The following is a 16,046-nucleotide window of genomic DNA, read 5'->3' on the forward strand; positions in this document are numbered from 1 at the left end:
GGTAGTATTTGAGCAGTTGTATTGTAAGCCTGCGTGACAATGTAAATCACCAGACAGGAGAGAAACATTAACTAGGGTAAAGTGCTAATCTGCAACAGAAGATGTTTCGTCCTGCCCAACGGGAAAGGTCCATCAACACCAGACGGACTATTGTGGGACATTAAAGAGGACAAAAGACTCAGTTGTCCTGTTCTCTTCACCCCCATGAAGATGAGTTATGCAACTGAATTCCTCCCATCAGCTCAGGCTGAAGAGATATAAAAACCTCCAATAGAAGGAATTGATTATCTCTGTGCTGCTTAGACTCTGGGGGTCAATATTTTCTAGGCATAAGCAAGAGGTCCCCAGCTGCTTAGCCTGGGTTAGCCCAAAAGGACACATAGAGCTCGCTGAACATAGAAGCTTCTATTACCTTTTGAAACTTAAGGGTTTTTTAACTCATTTGTTTATCTATGTTTATCTGCTTTAATGTTGTAAATAACTTGGCCAAAGAGTAGAGTTAACCCTTGCAATACCAGTGTGGGGCAAGCGCGCCCCAACACAGGGGGTCTTAACTACAGCTGGTCCAGAAATGTTCATTGAAACAGTTCTCTCCTGGAAAATAGCTGTTTTGACAAAGCCTACATTTTTTGTGCCTCAATTTAGTATCAATTTTAAATAAATTCCATTTTGGGAAAAAAATGGGGGGGAAAATCCCCCATTTTGACATTTTTGGAACAAAACGTTTTGATTTTTTCATTTTGAAATGACTTTGTTTTGACGTTTACTTTATTTTAAAAAATAAGAATAAATTTTTAAAAGGGTTGAAATTGAAACAAAATGTATCAATTGACCCAAAACTTTTTTTTTTTTTTTAATTTTGTTTTACAAGAAATTTTGGCATTTTGTTCCTTTTTGGAACAAAGAAAAAAATCTAAATCTTGAATTTTTTTTTGTGGACAGAAAATCAATTTTCCTTCCAGCTCTAGTCTTGACCCACACGCTTCAGAACACCAGTTGGGGTCAGACAGTAATTTCACCCAGGACATAATCTTGCAGCATCAGGCACAATCTGGAGAGTTTATGCTTGTTGCATGTTCAAATTTAATAATGAAAATATTAATAACACAAGATGTCAGATAGCTGGTTCATTTGCAATTCAATCAAAGATTATTAGTCAAAGATTAATACAGCCTGATACAGAATACAGAAAGGAATACATATGTTACCAATCTGATCACTTGAGAAGTGACAGCCGCTCAATCCACTTCTGACTTAACTCCCCAAAACTCTTTCCTTATACATAGCTTGGGACAAAGAAATTCCGTTCCCATGGGCTGATTTAACTGCGAGTTCTATCTTAGATGCCTCAATTTACCTCATGAATAAGATAAAGACATCTGTGACTGATTCATTATTACCAAAACCACTTGTGACAATAAGTGGTTCTTATTGACCTAAACATCAACCAGTGGTTCATTATTTTATCAATCACAGAATACATGTGTAATAACAAACATCCCTTGCCAATCAACAGTGGTCCCTCTCTGGACGTGGGAATGCAATTCTTCACAGGTCAACAGGGTCAGAGGAAAGGATTATACACATTCCATTACTGATTACAAACATTCATTCCTTTGGTCCCTCACTAAGGTTCAACCTAAGTACAAAGAACTTTTCAGTTTGATAGGTACAGAGCACTAGATTTGTAGATACAAAACACTTTGGTTTATACCCCAAAAAGGATTTTGGTTAACATATATAAAATATGTATAAAAATATATAAAATAATTGTAGCAGTTTTAGTATCTACTAACATGCTTCACTCTGAAGTCTCCAGCATTGAGACCCCAGACTAGATGAGATTACAATATCCTTTCTCATCTGTGGCTCTTCTGCCATTTCTTGTAGATCACTTTCTCCCCAGAGAGACCTCCCCAGTTCCCTGGCAGGCACAGAGGTGGTGGACACCAAATTGATGGTCTCCTGAGTTATGTAGATTGGTGGGTAGGACCTCACACTCACATTCCTCCCGCCCCTCCGCTCCATCAGAGCACTGGCTCGTACCTCTGTACCTCGGACCCAGATCCTGCCCTTCTATGAGGGGGCAGGTCAAGGAGCAAACTCAAAGTCCACTTGAGAATTTTTTTCCCCAAATTCTTGTTGGAAGCACAATTCAGCCCTATAGATGCACTGATTGTAGGAATGGGCCCAAGGGTAAAGAGGAGGAATGGAGTCAGGGGGTGAAGGAAGCACATGCCTAGCTATGGGATACTAAATAAATCAAGGGTTCTCAAACTGGGGGTCAGGACCCCTGAGGGGGTCGTGAGATTATTACATGGGGGGGTCGCAAGCTGTCAGGCTCCACCCCAAACCCTGCTTTGCCTTCAGTATGTATAATGGTGTTAAATATATTTAAAAGTGTTTTTAATTTAGGGGGGGGGGTCGCACTCAGAGGCTTGCTATGTGAAAGGGGTCACCAGTACAAACGTTTGAAAACCACTGGAATAAAGGCACCCGAGTGCCCGATGCTTCTGCTTGTAAGGGGTGTGTCAGAGTCTGATGCATTCACTTATTTAGGACTCAGCCCAATTCTTCCCAGCCTGACCCAAGGGGACAGGGAGAAGGGAAACTCCCCACACTTTCAGTACAACTGCTGCTTCTGTACTGGGGTCCTGGAACTGGCAGCAGGAGGCCTGGGTGTGGAGGGAACTGAGTGTGTGGGGACAGAATGTGCTGCTGCCAACCACCACAAGGCCTTTTATTTTTAATCAGATTAACACCCGAGTTGCCTTTCCCAGGCACCCCCTAGGCTCTAGGCAGGACCTCTGCACTCACCCAGGCCCCTGCTCTGCGATGCCCGGGTAGTTTTCCCACTCCAGTTCTAGTCCTAAAAGGCTCAGACGTCCAGCTGGGCCCTGGATAGAGCACCTGGCTGTGGGCGTCAGTGACCAGAACAAAAGGGGAATTAATACAAATGAAGCATCCCCAAGCTGGGTTAAGGCTCTTGTTCTTTAGAAGGTGCTCACCGGGCTGGGGCCCTAAACTGATGAATTCACAAGAAAACCGAGAGAAATAGTTCCCTCTCATGGTGAATCCACATCGAGCAGGGCCAGCCCACCCTTCCTTCCAGGAGGAGCTGTTGGGCAGCAGTTGTACAAAAAGCTCCTGCCTTCAGCCCCCCCTCCCTGCAGGAGCTGCAGTCTGCTCCCCTCCCCACTCTGCAACCAACTCAGCTGGGTTTCTCCCATTTAAGCACCCCCCATTCTGACATCTCTCAGAGGTGGGGTGGGGCCAACTGGTCCCACATTAGCTCTGTGTTGCACAGTGCGTTACCCCATCACACAGATCAAGTTAAACATTTTGTCCCCTTTACACTTCTCTCTTCCCCGCAGGGCAGGTCGCTGCAGTGAAAAGAGCAGGCCGGAGTCTCTGCAGATGGCTTTACTGCTGTAAATACTGCCCCGGGCGAACATTATTGCTGGGTTGATACAGACAGATAAAACTAGGCCAAGGCACAAAGTTTGAATCCAGATTTAAATGTCCCAAAGCATGGGGAGCGGGGGGATGGGAGGGGGATTTTGAACCCATGTTTTGATTTGGCCCATTGTAGAAATGGGGGCTAATGGCAAAGCCTGGATCCAAACTACCCCAAAGAGTGGGTGGTTCTGGTCCATCTCTAGGAACAAAGTGAGGTAGACTGGAGCCTCCTCTGACCTCATCATCTATTACTCTCTGTGTTGGGCGCTGCAGAGAGGGAGGGTCACAACAGCAGTGAATGCGGATGATTTTCAGTGCAAGAAATCCAAAAAAGGTAAACAGCTGGATCAGGCTGGAAAAGGAACAAGTAGGTAGTGGCCGATTCCATGGCCACAGTGCATGGAGCAGAGAAGTGGGGGCCCGCACAGATTTGAAATGAGGGTGACCACATAACTAGCATCAAAGCTACAATGGTGCTATTAATGAGTCAATTTTTGAACTCATGACCTGTTGTGAATTTCCATCACAGCATGCACAGCCAGCAGTGGGTCATTTCCTCGCCATTTGAGTTATCTTCCAATCCCCTCTCTGAATGCCTGGCTGGTGTCAGTCCCAGGAACTTCATTAAAGGGATGCTGTTAAGGTCTCCAAAAGCAAAAGAAAAGGACCACAGCAATAGCAACTACCACCAGCAGTGACCCGATGATGTTTAACACCTTGGCGGTGGTGCCATAGCTCCGAGCACCTTCCAGGTCCCCCAGTACTTTCCGATCTCGGGCCTGGAAAAGAAAACAGGAGCATGTGAAAAATCAGAGCAGTCAAGAGGGTGGGAGAATTTTTATTAACTGCTTAGCCCCTTCTGGGCCAAGCTAAAGCACCCACAGCCCATGCACCTTCTTATTGAGCTATAGAGAACTCCCTGACTTCTGCAGCAGAAAGAGAAGAAGCCAGAGTTCAAAGGGAGCTAGTTCAGATGTTTATTCATTGAGGTTTCACTAGGATTGTAGAAAATACAAGTGACAGTTTTGCGAAATAGCCAAGATTTCAAAAAGCACTGCTTGTGCAGGGCATTCCATATCGTGCAGTTCATGGCCTTTTGTAAATATGCAGCTCGTTTGCATAATGATCATTTGTATAATGTTGCTTGTTTGCATGTTGGTCCCACCCACCAGTGCTAAATCCTTGATTCACTATTGTTCTGTTTTACAGTGCCATCTTTAACTAAACAGGAAACAAAGGGAGGGGGGTAAGTTTAAATAAGCAACAAAAAGCATGACCACAAGATGGTGCTATAGCCTAACAGCATTGATGTATGAAATGGCTAATATGAATCTAAGCAGGCAATTTTCATTTGAGCAACCACATCTGTTGACTATATACTTATATGGTAATGGGGGGGATTAATAAACTGTTGATTAGCCACAAGTGCCCTGATTTGAGAGAGGATGTCCAAGGTAAAAGCTGCCCTCAAAAGAACCTGCTCCTAAAATTGAGCTCTGTGTAGCTAGAAAGCTTGTCTCTTTCACCAACAGAAGTTGGTCCAAAAAAGGATATTTCCCTCCTCCTCAGATCTTGTCTCTTTCCACCTAAAATTAGTAAGCTAATGCTTCCTGGACTCAATAAAAAGGGGGTATCCTAACTGAATTCCATTCCAACATTCACTATAACACATCAAATAGGCAAATATGGTGTGTTGGATTTCAGCTTTAAAATCTAACTGGCACTTGGGCAAATGCATAAAATTGATCCCCATTCCCACTTATATAAATATATAACCCCCTGCAAAGATGTGAAGCCCCAGCAGTGAGAACAACCACTCTCTGCCCACGTGCGGTGGGGTACAACTAGAAATAAGAGGGTGCCACTGAGCAAGGGAAGATGCAGTAGATCAGAAAAATGACTCCCTAATGGGAGGTGTGCCCACATCACCTGGAATATGTACAACTATCCGGTGAAATATGTATTAGGTGGAAAACATGGCATTGTCAGAGGAGGGGGACAAAATGACCTAACTGGGGCGTTTTCCCACCTCTGATGTCTATGAATGGTTTGCTATCCTGACAAAGGCTGACTGAAAACCTAGCATGGGGGATCCTTAAGCCTGCTAAAAAGTCCCACTTGTGACAGGAAATCCTGTTACTAATTGTCATTATAAACTAGCTTCTAGAGCCCTCGCCAGGGACCAATTGTGCTAGGCCCTGTACATATACACTGGATGCCCTAAACACTGTGGAAATGTTGTATTGTGTGTAAGTCACGACATTATAGAAAGAAAACTGGAGAGACAGACAGGGGAGCATGATAATGCTGTTTCCCCAATGATAAATATTGCATTTCTTTTTTTCCTTGGTACACCTCAGGTCTTCGTTGTTCTTGCAGAGGACTGGACCTCAGAGAGCCTGAATAGATACTATTAAGGAAAAACAAATGCACAGTTCCCAAAACTTAGGGAGTATGTAGTTTGCAATTTCCTAAAGCTGACCCAGCTGTACACACAGCAGTCCACATTCTACTGCGTGCCTGGTTTGCATGCGCTCTCCCTGGCACAGCATACCCATGTGTTCCTCTGTGGGTCGTTTCTATACTCCAGCTGCAAGGAGCCCTTTACTCCCCACTAGTGCGCTGGCTGAGTCTCTCCTTGTGGAAAATGGAGCCAGTTAATTCCTAGGGCAGGCTGGCTACAGCCCAAGCTGAGCCTTCACTTACTAGAGAGTCTTGGGCATCCAAACCAGCCCGTGGAGAAGCTGAAGTGCATCCCTTGCATAGTGGTTTGATGTTCCTATTGCACTGTCCCACTGATCATTCCCAGCCAGGTCTCAGTCTGCACACTAGACTAGCACATCTCTTTGGAGCACTAATGTGGGGCACCATTCCCACTGCTACCCCCCCCCCCACACACACACACACACCAGAGGCAATGCAGGGAGCACTGAACAAGTGCCCCAGACATGCCAGGTCCTTCCCTGACCCTCTAAAGGGGAGGAGGGAGTGAGAGGGAAGCACCGCTTTACCAAACTGCATCATCACACCCTGCCAGCCGGTGTGGCACAGTCTTCACATCTCATTGCACCAGCGACACAACACAACCGCCACACAATCAGGATGTTGCACCATAACTAGACAACTCTTCCCACTGATTGAGTGGCTTTGCAGCCTCTGGGAGGATCACTGAGCTGCTGCTCAGCATCACAAAACCATAGACCCACAGGGTTAGGAAGGGGGTGCAAAGATCTAATCTAACCCACCCAAGTGGGCTGGCTCTCCAGCCTCTTTTTGAAAACCTCCTTCTGCTGGAAAGCTCCCTGCGGCCCCTAAATACCCCCACATCCAATAGGGCCCCCAAGTTCCAACCTCAGGCTCACCCTGCTGTAATTAGTTGGATGCTCACATCCTGCAAACTCCTAACCCTAAACGCCCACACACAGTCCGGGCCATGGACAGCTGATAGCAGGAGCAGCACAGGACAGTCCCGGGTGTGGGGCAGCCCAGCTTGCCCCGCAGGGTGGATTCCTGCCTTGGGACTGGGGGGCTGAGCGGAGAAAGAAAAGCCAGAGTCAGGGCTGTGGAGGAAGGGAAAATAAACTGCCAGGAGACGGGAGAGACCCGGGGGCTCCGGGAAGGGATGGGGGAGGGTCGGAGAGCGGGGATGAATGTGCCCTGGATACCAACTTCCCGGCGGGCCGGGCTGGAGGGATCGGGGTGCTGGGGGCACCGGGCGGGCTGGAGAGATCGGGGTGCTGGGGGCACTGGGGATCCAGGAGGGCTGGAGAGATCGGGGCGCTGGGGGCACCGGGGGAGGGGATCCGGGCGCTAGAGGTACCGGGGGACCTGGAGGGAACCGGGCGCTGGGGGCACCGGGGAATCCGGGCGGGCTGGAGAGATCCGGGCCCTGGGGGCACCGGGGGGAACCGGGCGCTGGGGGCACTGGGGGGAACCTGGGGGGGGGGGAATCAGGGCGCTAGAGGCATCGGGGGATCCGGGCGCTAGGACACCGGGGGACCTGGAGGGAACCGGGGGATCCGGCCACCGGGGGATCTGGGGGGGAACCGGGTGCTGGGGCATCGGGGGACGTGGAGGAAACCGGGCGCTGGGGGATCCGGGCGGGCTGGAGAGATTGAGGCGCTGGGGGCACCGGGGGATCTGGGGGGGAGGCCCGGGCGGGCTGGAGAGATTGGAGCGCTGGGGGCACCGGGGGATCCGGGGGGAGGATCTGGGGCGGGAGGCGCCCAGGGTCCGGCCCGGCTCTCACCTTGATAGAGAAGATAAGCGCGGGGAAGCCCAGGCAGCCCAGGCAGGCGAGCTTCTGGCACAGCAGGACGTTGAAGAGGGACCAGAGCACGAAGTCGCGCGGCTGCTCGGCCGGGAAGCCCTGCTGGGTGCCGGGATAGGGGGGAGGCAGGCCCCGGGGCTGCAGGTCGATGCTCACGTTCTGCTCCTTGCACGCCATGTCCGGGCGATGCGAGTGCGCGTCTGAGCGCGGTGGGGAGCGGGCGACTGTGAAGCGGGGCTGGCGGAGACAGGAAACGTGACTCAGAAAATGAAACCGCCCCCCGGCCCCAGCCAGCCGCCTCCCCCGCCCCAGCACAAATTCCCTGAACCCGCCCCCCCGCGCACAGAGCCGCCCCCCAACACCTCCCCCCGCACGGAGCCACCCTGCCCCCTAGAAACTCCCCGCACAGAGCCACCCCCTGCTGCCCCAACACCTCCCCCCGCACAGAGCTACCCCCTCCTACTCCCCACACCGCCCCCCGCACAGAGCCATCCCCTCCTGCCCCCCCAGGCCTTCCCCCGCACAGAGCCACCCCCTGCTGCCCCCCAACACCTCCCCCTGCACACACAGAGAGCCACCCCCTCCTACCCCCAACACTCCCCCCCGCACAGAGCCACCTCCTCCTGCCCCGCAACACCCCCCTGCACAGAGCCACCAGCCTGCCCCCCCAGACCCCCTCCACACAGAGCCACCCCCTCCTGCCCCTCAGGAAACTCCTCCCGCACACACACAGAGCTACCCCCTCCTGCCCCCCAACACCCCACACACACACAGAGCCACCACCACTTGCCACCCCAACCTCCTTTAGAGACCCCACACTCCCTGTCTCTCCTTTCTTCCCAGCCTCTCCCCTCCACGCATCCCTTCTGCTCCACTCCCTCCTCTACCAGCCTCCCCCACCCCTAGGAAATGTCAGCCCCTTGGAGAGGTTACACAGAAGAGACAACGCTGGCTAAGGAGCTAGCCTTGAAAATGCTGAGTGGATTAGTTGTATTACTGTAGTGCCATGGGGCCGTAGTCCTAGGCCAGGACCCTATTTTGCTAGATGCTGCACACACAGAACTACAAGGAGGTCCCTGCCCCAAGAGACTTACAGTTTAAGGGGTCTACAGCAGAGGTGGGCAAACTGGCCCGCGGGACCCTCCTGTCCCGCCTCTGAGCTCCTGCCCCGGGAGGCTTGCCCTCCCCTGCTGTTCCCCCTCCCCCACAGCCTCAGCTCGCTCCACTGCCCGTGCAATGCTCTGGGTGGCAGGGCTGTGAGCTCCTGGGGCAGCGCAGCTGCAGAGCCGGGGCCTGACCCGGTGCTCTGTGCTGTGCGGTGGTGTGGCTGGCTCCAGCTGGGTGGCGCGGCTGCCTGTCCTGGTGCTCTGGGCAGCGCAGCTGTAGCGTCGCCAGCCACCAGTGCTTCAGACAGCGCGGTAAGAGGGCAGGGAACAGGGGGGGTTGGATAGAGGGCAGGGGAGTTCGGGGTGGTAGTCAGGGGAAAGGGGTGTGGATAGGGGGCGGGGAGGTCAGAGGGCGGGGTACAGGGGGGTTGGATGGGGGCAGGGGTCCCCAGGGGGCAGTCAGGAAGGAGAGGAGGGGTTGGATGGGGTGGCATAGGTTCCGGGGGCTGTCAGGGGACAGGGAACAGGGGGGGTTGGATGGGGCAGGAGTCCCGGGGGGGGGGGCTGTCAGGGGCGAGAAGCAGGAGGGGTTGGATATGGGGCAGAGCCGGGCCACGCCTGGCTGTCTGGGGAGGCACAGCCTCCACTAACCAGCCCTCCATACAATTTTGGAAACCCGATGTGGCCCTCAGGCCAAAAAGTTTGCCCGCCCCTGGTCTACAGTCTAGGGGCCTAACTGTGTGAGTGCTGTGTAAAGTGGGACAAAGCGCAGGGGTTAATATGTCAGCACAACTCCCACACCACCACTAAGTCACTGACAACTAGCAGGGAAACAGGAAAAGGCCGACGGCTAGAACACAGTGAGATTTCATCACAATAATTCATATTAATGTATGGGGAAAATATCAACCTCTAGGTTAAGGAGAGAGATCACAAATGGTCACTGGATAAAGGTCTGGAAAGCAACTCCCACACTGTGAGGAAATCACTTCCCGTTGGTATTTGATTGGCCGCTTTTCCTGGCCTGCTGAAATAACATTTAGGAACATAAGAATTGTCATATTGAATTAAGCGAATTGTCCACCTCGTTCAGTGTCCTGTTTCTGACACTGGCAGCTGAACTAGAGGAAGTTACAAGGAGGCTTGTACTGAGCCGTTGTATGTAATAAGCCACCCACCCCTAGGCAAAATGTCTTCCTACCCCAGGCAATTAGGGGTATGCCCTGAAGTATTGTTGTATTTCTTACTTGTCTCATTTAATGAGAGAGGGAGTGTTCTAATGATCCTGCTAATCTCTTTACCTAAATAACATTTTAGCATCAGAGAGTTTAAGGCCAGAAGAGACGACCAGATCATCTAGTCTGACCTCCCCTGTATCACAGGCCACCAACACCACCCAGCACCCACACACTAAACCCAGCAACTGCAATTAGATCAGAGAATTATAGCCCACAGGAGACTAGACTATTGTGTGCCAAAAGCAGAGAACAGGAGACCCGAGGTGCACCAATGGCTGAGGCTCCTGCAGTGGCATGGAATTAGGTGAGAAACACCCAGATAATCTGGCATGTGACCCGCACCCACCCACTGCAGAGGAAGCTCAAAAAACCCCAAGGTCTCTGCCAATCTGACCTGGGGGAAGATTCCTTCCCAACCTTACGTATGGCGATCATTTCGACCCTGAGCATATGAGCAAGAACCACCCAGCCAAACACCTCAGAGAGAGCATACTCGGTGCCACCTCAAAGCCCTGGCCCACCCGGTGAAGTATGACCTATAGGAACATAGGACATAAACCAGAAGTGAGCCCCAGGGCTCTTGTGGCAGCATGTTCCATAGCTTAACGGTGTGCAGCAAAAATATTTCCAGATCAATGGAAAACGGGGAGAAAGCAGATAACTTTTTTAAAGGTATCAGAATCCTGGACCCATCCTGGACAATGACCCCTCACTTTCACAGACCTTGGGAGGCAGGCCAGTCCTCGCCCACAGACAACCCGCCAACCTTAAGCATATTCTCACCAGCAACCACGCACCGCACCATAACAACTCTAACTCAGGAACCAATCCATGCAACAAACCTCGATGCCAACTCTGCCCACATATCTACACCAGCAGCACTATCACAGGACCTAACCAGATCAGCTACAACATCACCGGCTCATTCACCTGCACGTCCACCAATGTTATATATGCCATCATGTGCCAGCAATGCCCCTCTGCTATGTACATTGGCCAAACTGGACAGTCACTACGCAAGAGGATAAATGGACACAAGTCAGATATCAGGAACGGCAATATACAAAAACCTGTAGGAGAACACTTTAACCTCCCTGGCCACACAATAGCAGATGTTAAGGTAGCCATCTTACAGCAAAAAAACTTCAGGACCAGACTCCAAAGAGAAACTGCTGAGCTCCAGTTCATTTGCAAATTTGACACCATCAGATCAGGATTAAACAAAGACTGTGAATGGCTATCCAACTACAGAAGCAGTTTCTCCTCCCTTGGTGTTCACACCTCTACTGCTAGCAGAGCACCTCACCCTCCCTGATTGAACTAACCTCGTTATCTCCACACTGATTTATACCTGCCTCTGGAGATTTCCATTACTTGCATCTGAAGAAGTGAGGTTCTTACCCACGAAAGCTTATGCTCCCAATACTTCTGTTAGTCTTAAAGGTGCCACAGGACCCTCTGTTGCTTTTTAAAGGTATCAGAATGTGCCTTGAACACGTGCTACCAGTTGTGTGGAAAACAAACCCCCAAATTCTTCTTGAGCAACTGGATGGAAATATGCGGGGGCAGGGGGAATCCGGAACTGTTAGGCCAGTGTGTTGAGCCGCCAGATAAGGCATGGCAGTGAAATGGAAATGGAAGGCACCTCTGACCATTACAAGAGTGTGTGGGCAGGAGTTGGGATGGAAAAACCTGCCCAAGCCAAGATATCCACAGCTGAATGCCATAGTTTAGTTCAGGGGTCGGCAACCTTTCAGAAGTGGGGTGCTGAGTCTTCATTTATTCACTCTAATTTAAAGTTTTGCATGCCAGTAATACATTTTAATGTTTTTAGAAGGTCTCTTTCTATAAGTCTATAATATATAACTAAACTATTGTTGTATGTAAAGTAAACAAGGGTTTTAAAATGTTTAAGAAGCTTCATTTAAAATTAAATTAAAATGCAGAGGCCCCTGGACCGGTGGCCAGGATCCGGGCAGTGTGAGTGCCACTGAAAATCAGCTCGCATGCCGCCTTTGGCACGTGTGCCATAGGTTGCCTACCCCTGGTTTAGTTAATGTTCATCCGGTTGGAGAAAACAAGACCAGCCACGAACAACAGTTAGAAGAAAATCTGTGGCTATGAAATGGTCCCTCACTCTTGGGTCCGGAGGGAGGGTAGTACTGGAGTGCAGTTGGAAAAGTAATTCAAATACTTTCCTGATGGACTGTTTTTTTCTCTAAATGGACAACCTATCCTAAATTCTCACTTACTGAGGGACAATCTTCACTCACTGATATATTTTGCTTTCCACCACCAAATCTCTGTATAACGTTTTTTATGAGTAACGTACCTGAATGTATGGATGCTAGATATCTAAACTGTATTCTTAAATTCATTCACCTGAATTTGGGTTATTGCTGATTATGCACTATATGTATCTTATGACTTTAAAAACAAACTTTGTATTTGTGGATAATGTAAGCACTATACCCAGATGTACAGACACTCTTTTCTCAACCTATGTATTATATAATTTTTTTTTAATTAGATTAAAAATTTTATTAAAGCTATCTGGAGCCAGGCATGAGCTTGTAACAAGAATCAGCTCTTATTTCAGAACCCCAAGAACTGAAGGATGTTGGATCTAGGGATTTGGTTTGACCCGTTATAGAGGAGGGCCAGACATAAAATTCTATTCAGCATCCAAGCTCCCCTCCCCTCGCTTTGGCTGGGGGGTGAGAATTCCTATTTAGCTTTCTGGGAACAGCTGCTGCACAAACCATCTATTCAAATATCGGGCGATGTTCAGTTTAACCTTAACTCGGAATGCCCTGGCTCTTCACTTTGAAAACTGAGGTGTTCTTCCAGGATGTTGACATGCTCCCAAGTGTGACATGCTCTCACCCTTAATTCCAGCTTAAGGAAGTTTTGGTCTGAGCATTTGTTTCATTTTTCATGAACCGTTGGCTGACAGGAGGAATGTAGTCACAGCTGGGTCACTGCTTCCCACCCTCTACAGAGCTTTGTCACTCCAAATGTTCTTCCTTCCTTCCCCCTTATATTTCCTTATGAAATACATTAGGAAGGGAGGGCCATAGTTCTGAGCCATGCTCATTGCATCTACACTCATGTGATGTTATTGATATAATCTGGGACCATATAGAACATGGTTGCAACCAAGGTCCTGTAGTGGCACCAAATCTTGTATAAAGGGGGTCAAATGAGGTGTCTTAGACAAGGTTAGGGGTTGCTGGTTATAATTATGCTGTCTATATGTGTGTATCAATTTTGTAGTTGAAGTTGTGAATATTGGCTCTATACTGTCTGTATTTCAAACTTATGCTATGCTTCTGGGTGACGTCCCAGACAAGTTGGTGTTAGCTCTGCCTAGCCTGCTTGATGGCCCATTAAGGACCATCAGCTATACAATTGACCCATGGAGAGAAGGCAAATACGCCTTGTAACTCAGCAAAGTATGCAGGAACTTGCCCATGTGACTCCAGACTCCATTTTGCTGTAATTTTCCACAGTAAGAACAAAGAGGTGTTCTTACACCTGAAAAAGACTATATAAGGCTGATGCCTTGTCTCCATCTTGTCTTCAATCCTGCTTCTTACCTTTGGAGGGACTTTGCTACAAACAGAAGATCTACACAAAGGACTGATGACCCATCCCAGCTGGGGATGTATGCCAGAGACTTGATTTGAACCTGCAGTTTATTCTATCTCTGCTGCAAGCCTGAACCAAGAACTTTGCCATTACTGTATGTAATTGATTCCATTTAACCAATTCTAACTCTCATCTATATCTCTTTCCTTTTATGAATAAACCTTTAGATTTTAAATTCTAAAGGATTGGCAACAGCGTGATTTGTGGGTAAGATCTGATTTGTATATTGATCTGGGTCTGGGGCTTGGTCCTATGGGATCAGGAGAACCTTTTTTTTTTTATTGGGGTATTGGTTTTCATAACCATTTGTCCCCATAACGAGTGGCACTGGTGGTGATACTGGAAACTGGAGTGGCTATGGGAGTTGCTTGTAAGACTTGTGGTTAGCCAGTGGGGTGAGACCAAAGTCCTCTTAGTCTGGCTGGTTTGGTTTGCCTTAGAGGTGGAAAAACCCCAGCCTTGGGCTGTAACTGCCCTGTTTTAAGCAATTAGTCCTGAATTGGCACTCTCAGTTGGGTCCCGCCAGAACCGCATCGTTACAACTCACTCATCCCAAGTTCACCCTCCAGCACACCAACCCACTGACCTGACAGCTGTGCCGGCTGCCTTCGGCCACAGCTGCTCCTGCAGCGCTCCCACACTCCAGAGAGTTTCCTTTTTGTCACCACCAGTGTAATAATTGGGCCTACAAACTGACCCCACTTGTGAGCTCCACTGTGAAAAGTGAGTTAAAGGTCATTAAATGTCACAGTAAGCCTATAATAATAAATGTTGGTGGGAAAAGGTGCCGAAGGGAGACATACAGACCGAACTAGTTCAAAGGAAAAGGCTGAACAGCTAGATAAGGTACAAGTTTGCCAAGTCTCAGAGAGGCTGCTGAGACCACGTGTTGTGTTTTTCCAGCAGTGAGGTTGCAAGTGAAATATCAACACCAGCGACAGGAGCTGCATTTTCTATCGTTGCTGTTCTTCTCTTTCCCCTTGTGTGGGTCTTGTTTTGTCGTGAAGCAAACAGGATCCGACTCCAGCCCATCTCAGCTAACTCTCTCGCTTTTCCCCCACACAGGACAGCTGTTACCACTGTTCTAAGTGAATGTCAGATGAGGGCTGAGGAGAGGGTTGGGGGGTCCTAAAGACTCTCTCCTGCTAAAGGGAACAAGGGATGTTGTTAGGATGCCTTATTTAATGCTTTACATTTTAACTGTTTGTCCTTCTGCTGCATCGTCAATAAAGCGTTAAAAGAATGTTTAATTGTGCAGCCATGGTGCCAAGCCGGCTGTGGTTTCTGTATGCCAAACCACAAACCTTGTGTTGAGTTAAGACAATTGGGGCCGTGTTAACACCTTAGGGACCCTATGTTCCATCTAAATTATTACAGTCAATGGGCTGAGTCCTGTGGAGCTACAGGAGAGAGAGAGAAGTCAGAGGGTAAAGGAGAGGGATTGAGACTGTGATGCCCCCCAGGGATACCCAGCGTTGTGAGTGGGGTGACCATATGTCCCATTTGTGCCAGGACAGTCCCTTTTTTAAGCCCTACTCCAGCAGAGGTTTTTAGCAAAAGTGGGTATTTGTCCTCTTTGCTCTTGCCAATTGATCAAATGCCCATTTTTGTCAAGAAAGTAGAGAGCGGATGAACGTGCTGCGGGGGGGTGAGTTGCGATGCCAGCCCTGTGCAGGGGGGGGGGGGAGGAGGCAGGGCTCAAGCAAGCAACAATGCCTGCCCCAGCCTCACGTGCATGGGGCAGGCAGGACCCCAGCCTCTCATGGGGAGCAGGCAGAGCTTGGACAAGCAGCGACCCGAGCCACAAGTTGGGAGGGGGGACAGGGCTCAGGCAAGCCCTGCATGGGGAGGGGGAAGGGGGCTGAGGGCTAGCTCCATGTGGTATCCCATTTTTCCGTTGAGAAATATGGTCACCCTAGTTGTGAGGCACCTCACCACGACCTGTCCTTAGCATGAGGAAGTCTTGTCTGTGCATCAGCTCCCAGACACCACCAGCCTCTGGCAACACAAACACGACCTGCCAGGCTGCCGCAGACCTCGCGCTCTGTGTGCAGGCTACCAATAGGCGCACAGCAACCTCCGCATCCTCAGAGCGCTCCCTGCAGTGCCCAAGCCCTTCACTGCACACACACAGAATTACGAGGGTTGCCGTCCCCCAGGGGACAGTACACGCCAGCCTGAATTATTTCAACTCAGGATCTCCTCTGCTTAATACCACAGCGCTGAAATATGTGGGGAGTGAAAATAAGACCAGATTTATTAAAGATCAGAGGTTCAAGTGGGTAGTGAGTAAGGATGATGGAAACCGACTGGTTACATGTA

The 16,046-nt window shown here is 49.6% G+C and overlaps 1 protein-coding gene across 1 annotated transcript; it reads right to left on the minus strand.

The window, feature by feature from the left end:
* Positions 1-1,126: 1,126 nt before the first annotated feature.
* Positions 1,127-7,952, minus strand: LOC135877633 (dispanin subfamily A member 2b-like). The gene is made up of 2 exons (XM_065403147.1): positions 7,709-7,952; positions 1,127-4,238 (listed from the first exon to the last, which is right to left on the minus strand). Exons 1-2 carry the CDS (start codon positions 7,904-7,906, stop codon positions 4,098-4,100), a joined length of 339 nt encoding a protein of 112 aa, XP_065259219.1. The 5' UTR covers positions 7,907-7,952; the 3' UTR covers positions 1,127-4,097.
* Positions 7,953-16,046: the final 8,094 nt, after the last annotated feature.

The sequence above is a fragment of the Emys orbicularis genome, chromosome 4 (genome assembly GCF_028017835.1).
Source record: "Emys orbicularis isolate rEmyOrb1 chromosome 4, rEmyOrb1.hap1, whole genome shotgun sequence".
NCBI classification, from domain to species: domain Eukaryota; kingdom Metazoa; phylum Chordata; order Testudines; family Emydidae; genus Emys; species Emys orbicularis.

What these genes read in the sequence shown, in the direction of transcription:
- LOC135877633 (XM_065403147.1), bottom strand. Translation starts at nt 7,906, where the DNA reads ATGGCGTGCAAGGAGCAGAACGTGAGCATCGACCTGCAGCCCCGGGGC. An exon ending in CGCTTATCTTCTCTATCAAG is followed by an intron (nt 4,239 to 7,708) that starts GTGAGAGCCGGG and finishes TTTCTTTTCCAG; the next exon opens with GCCCGAGATCGGAAAGTACT.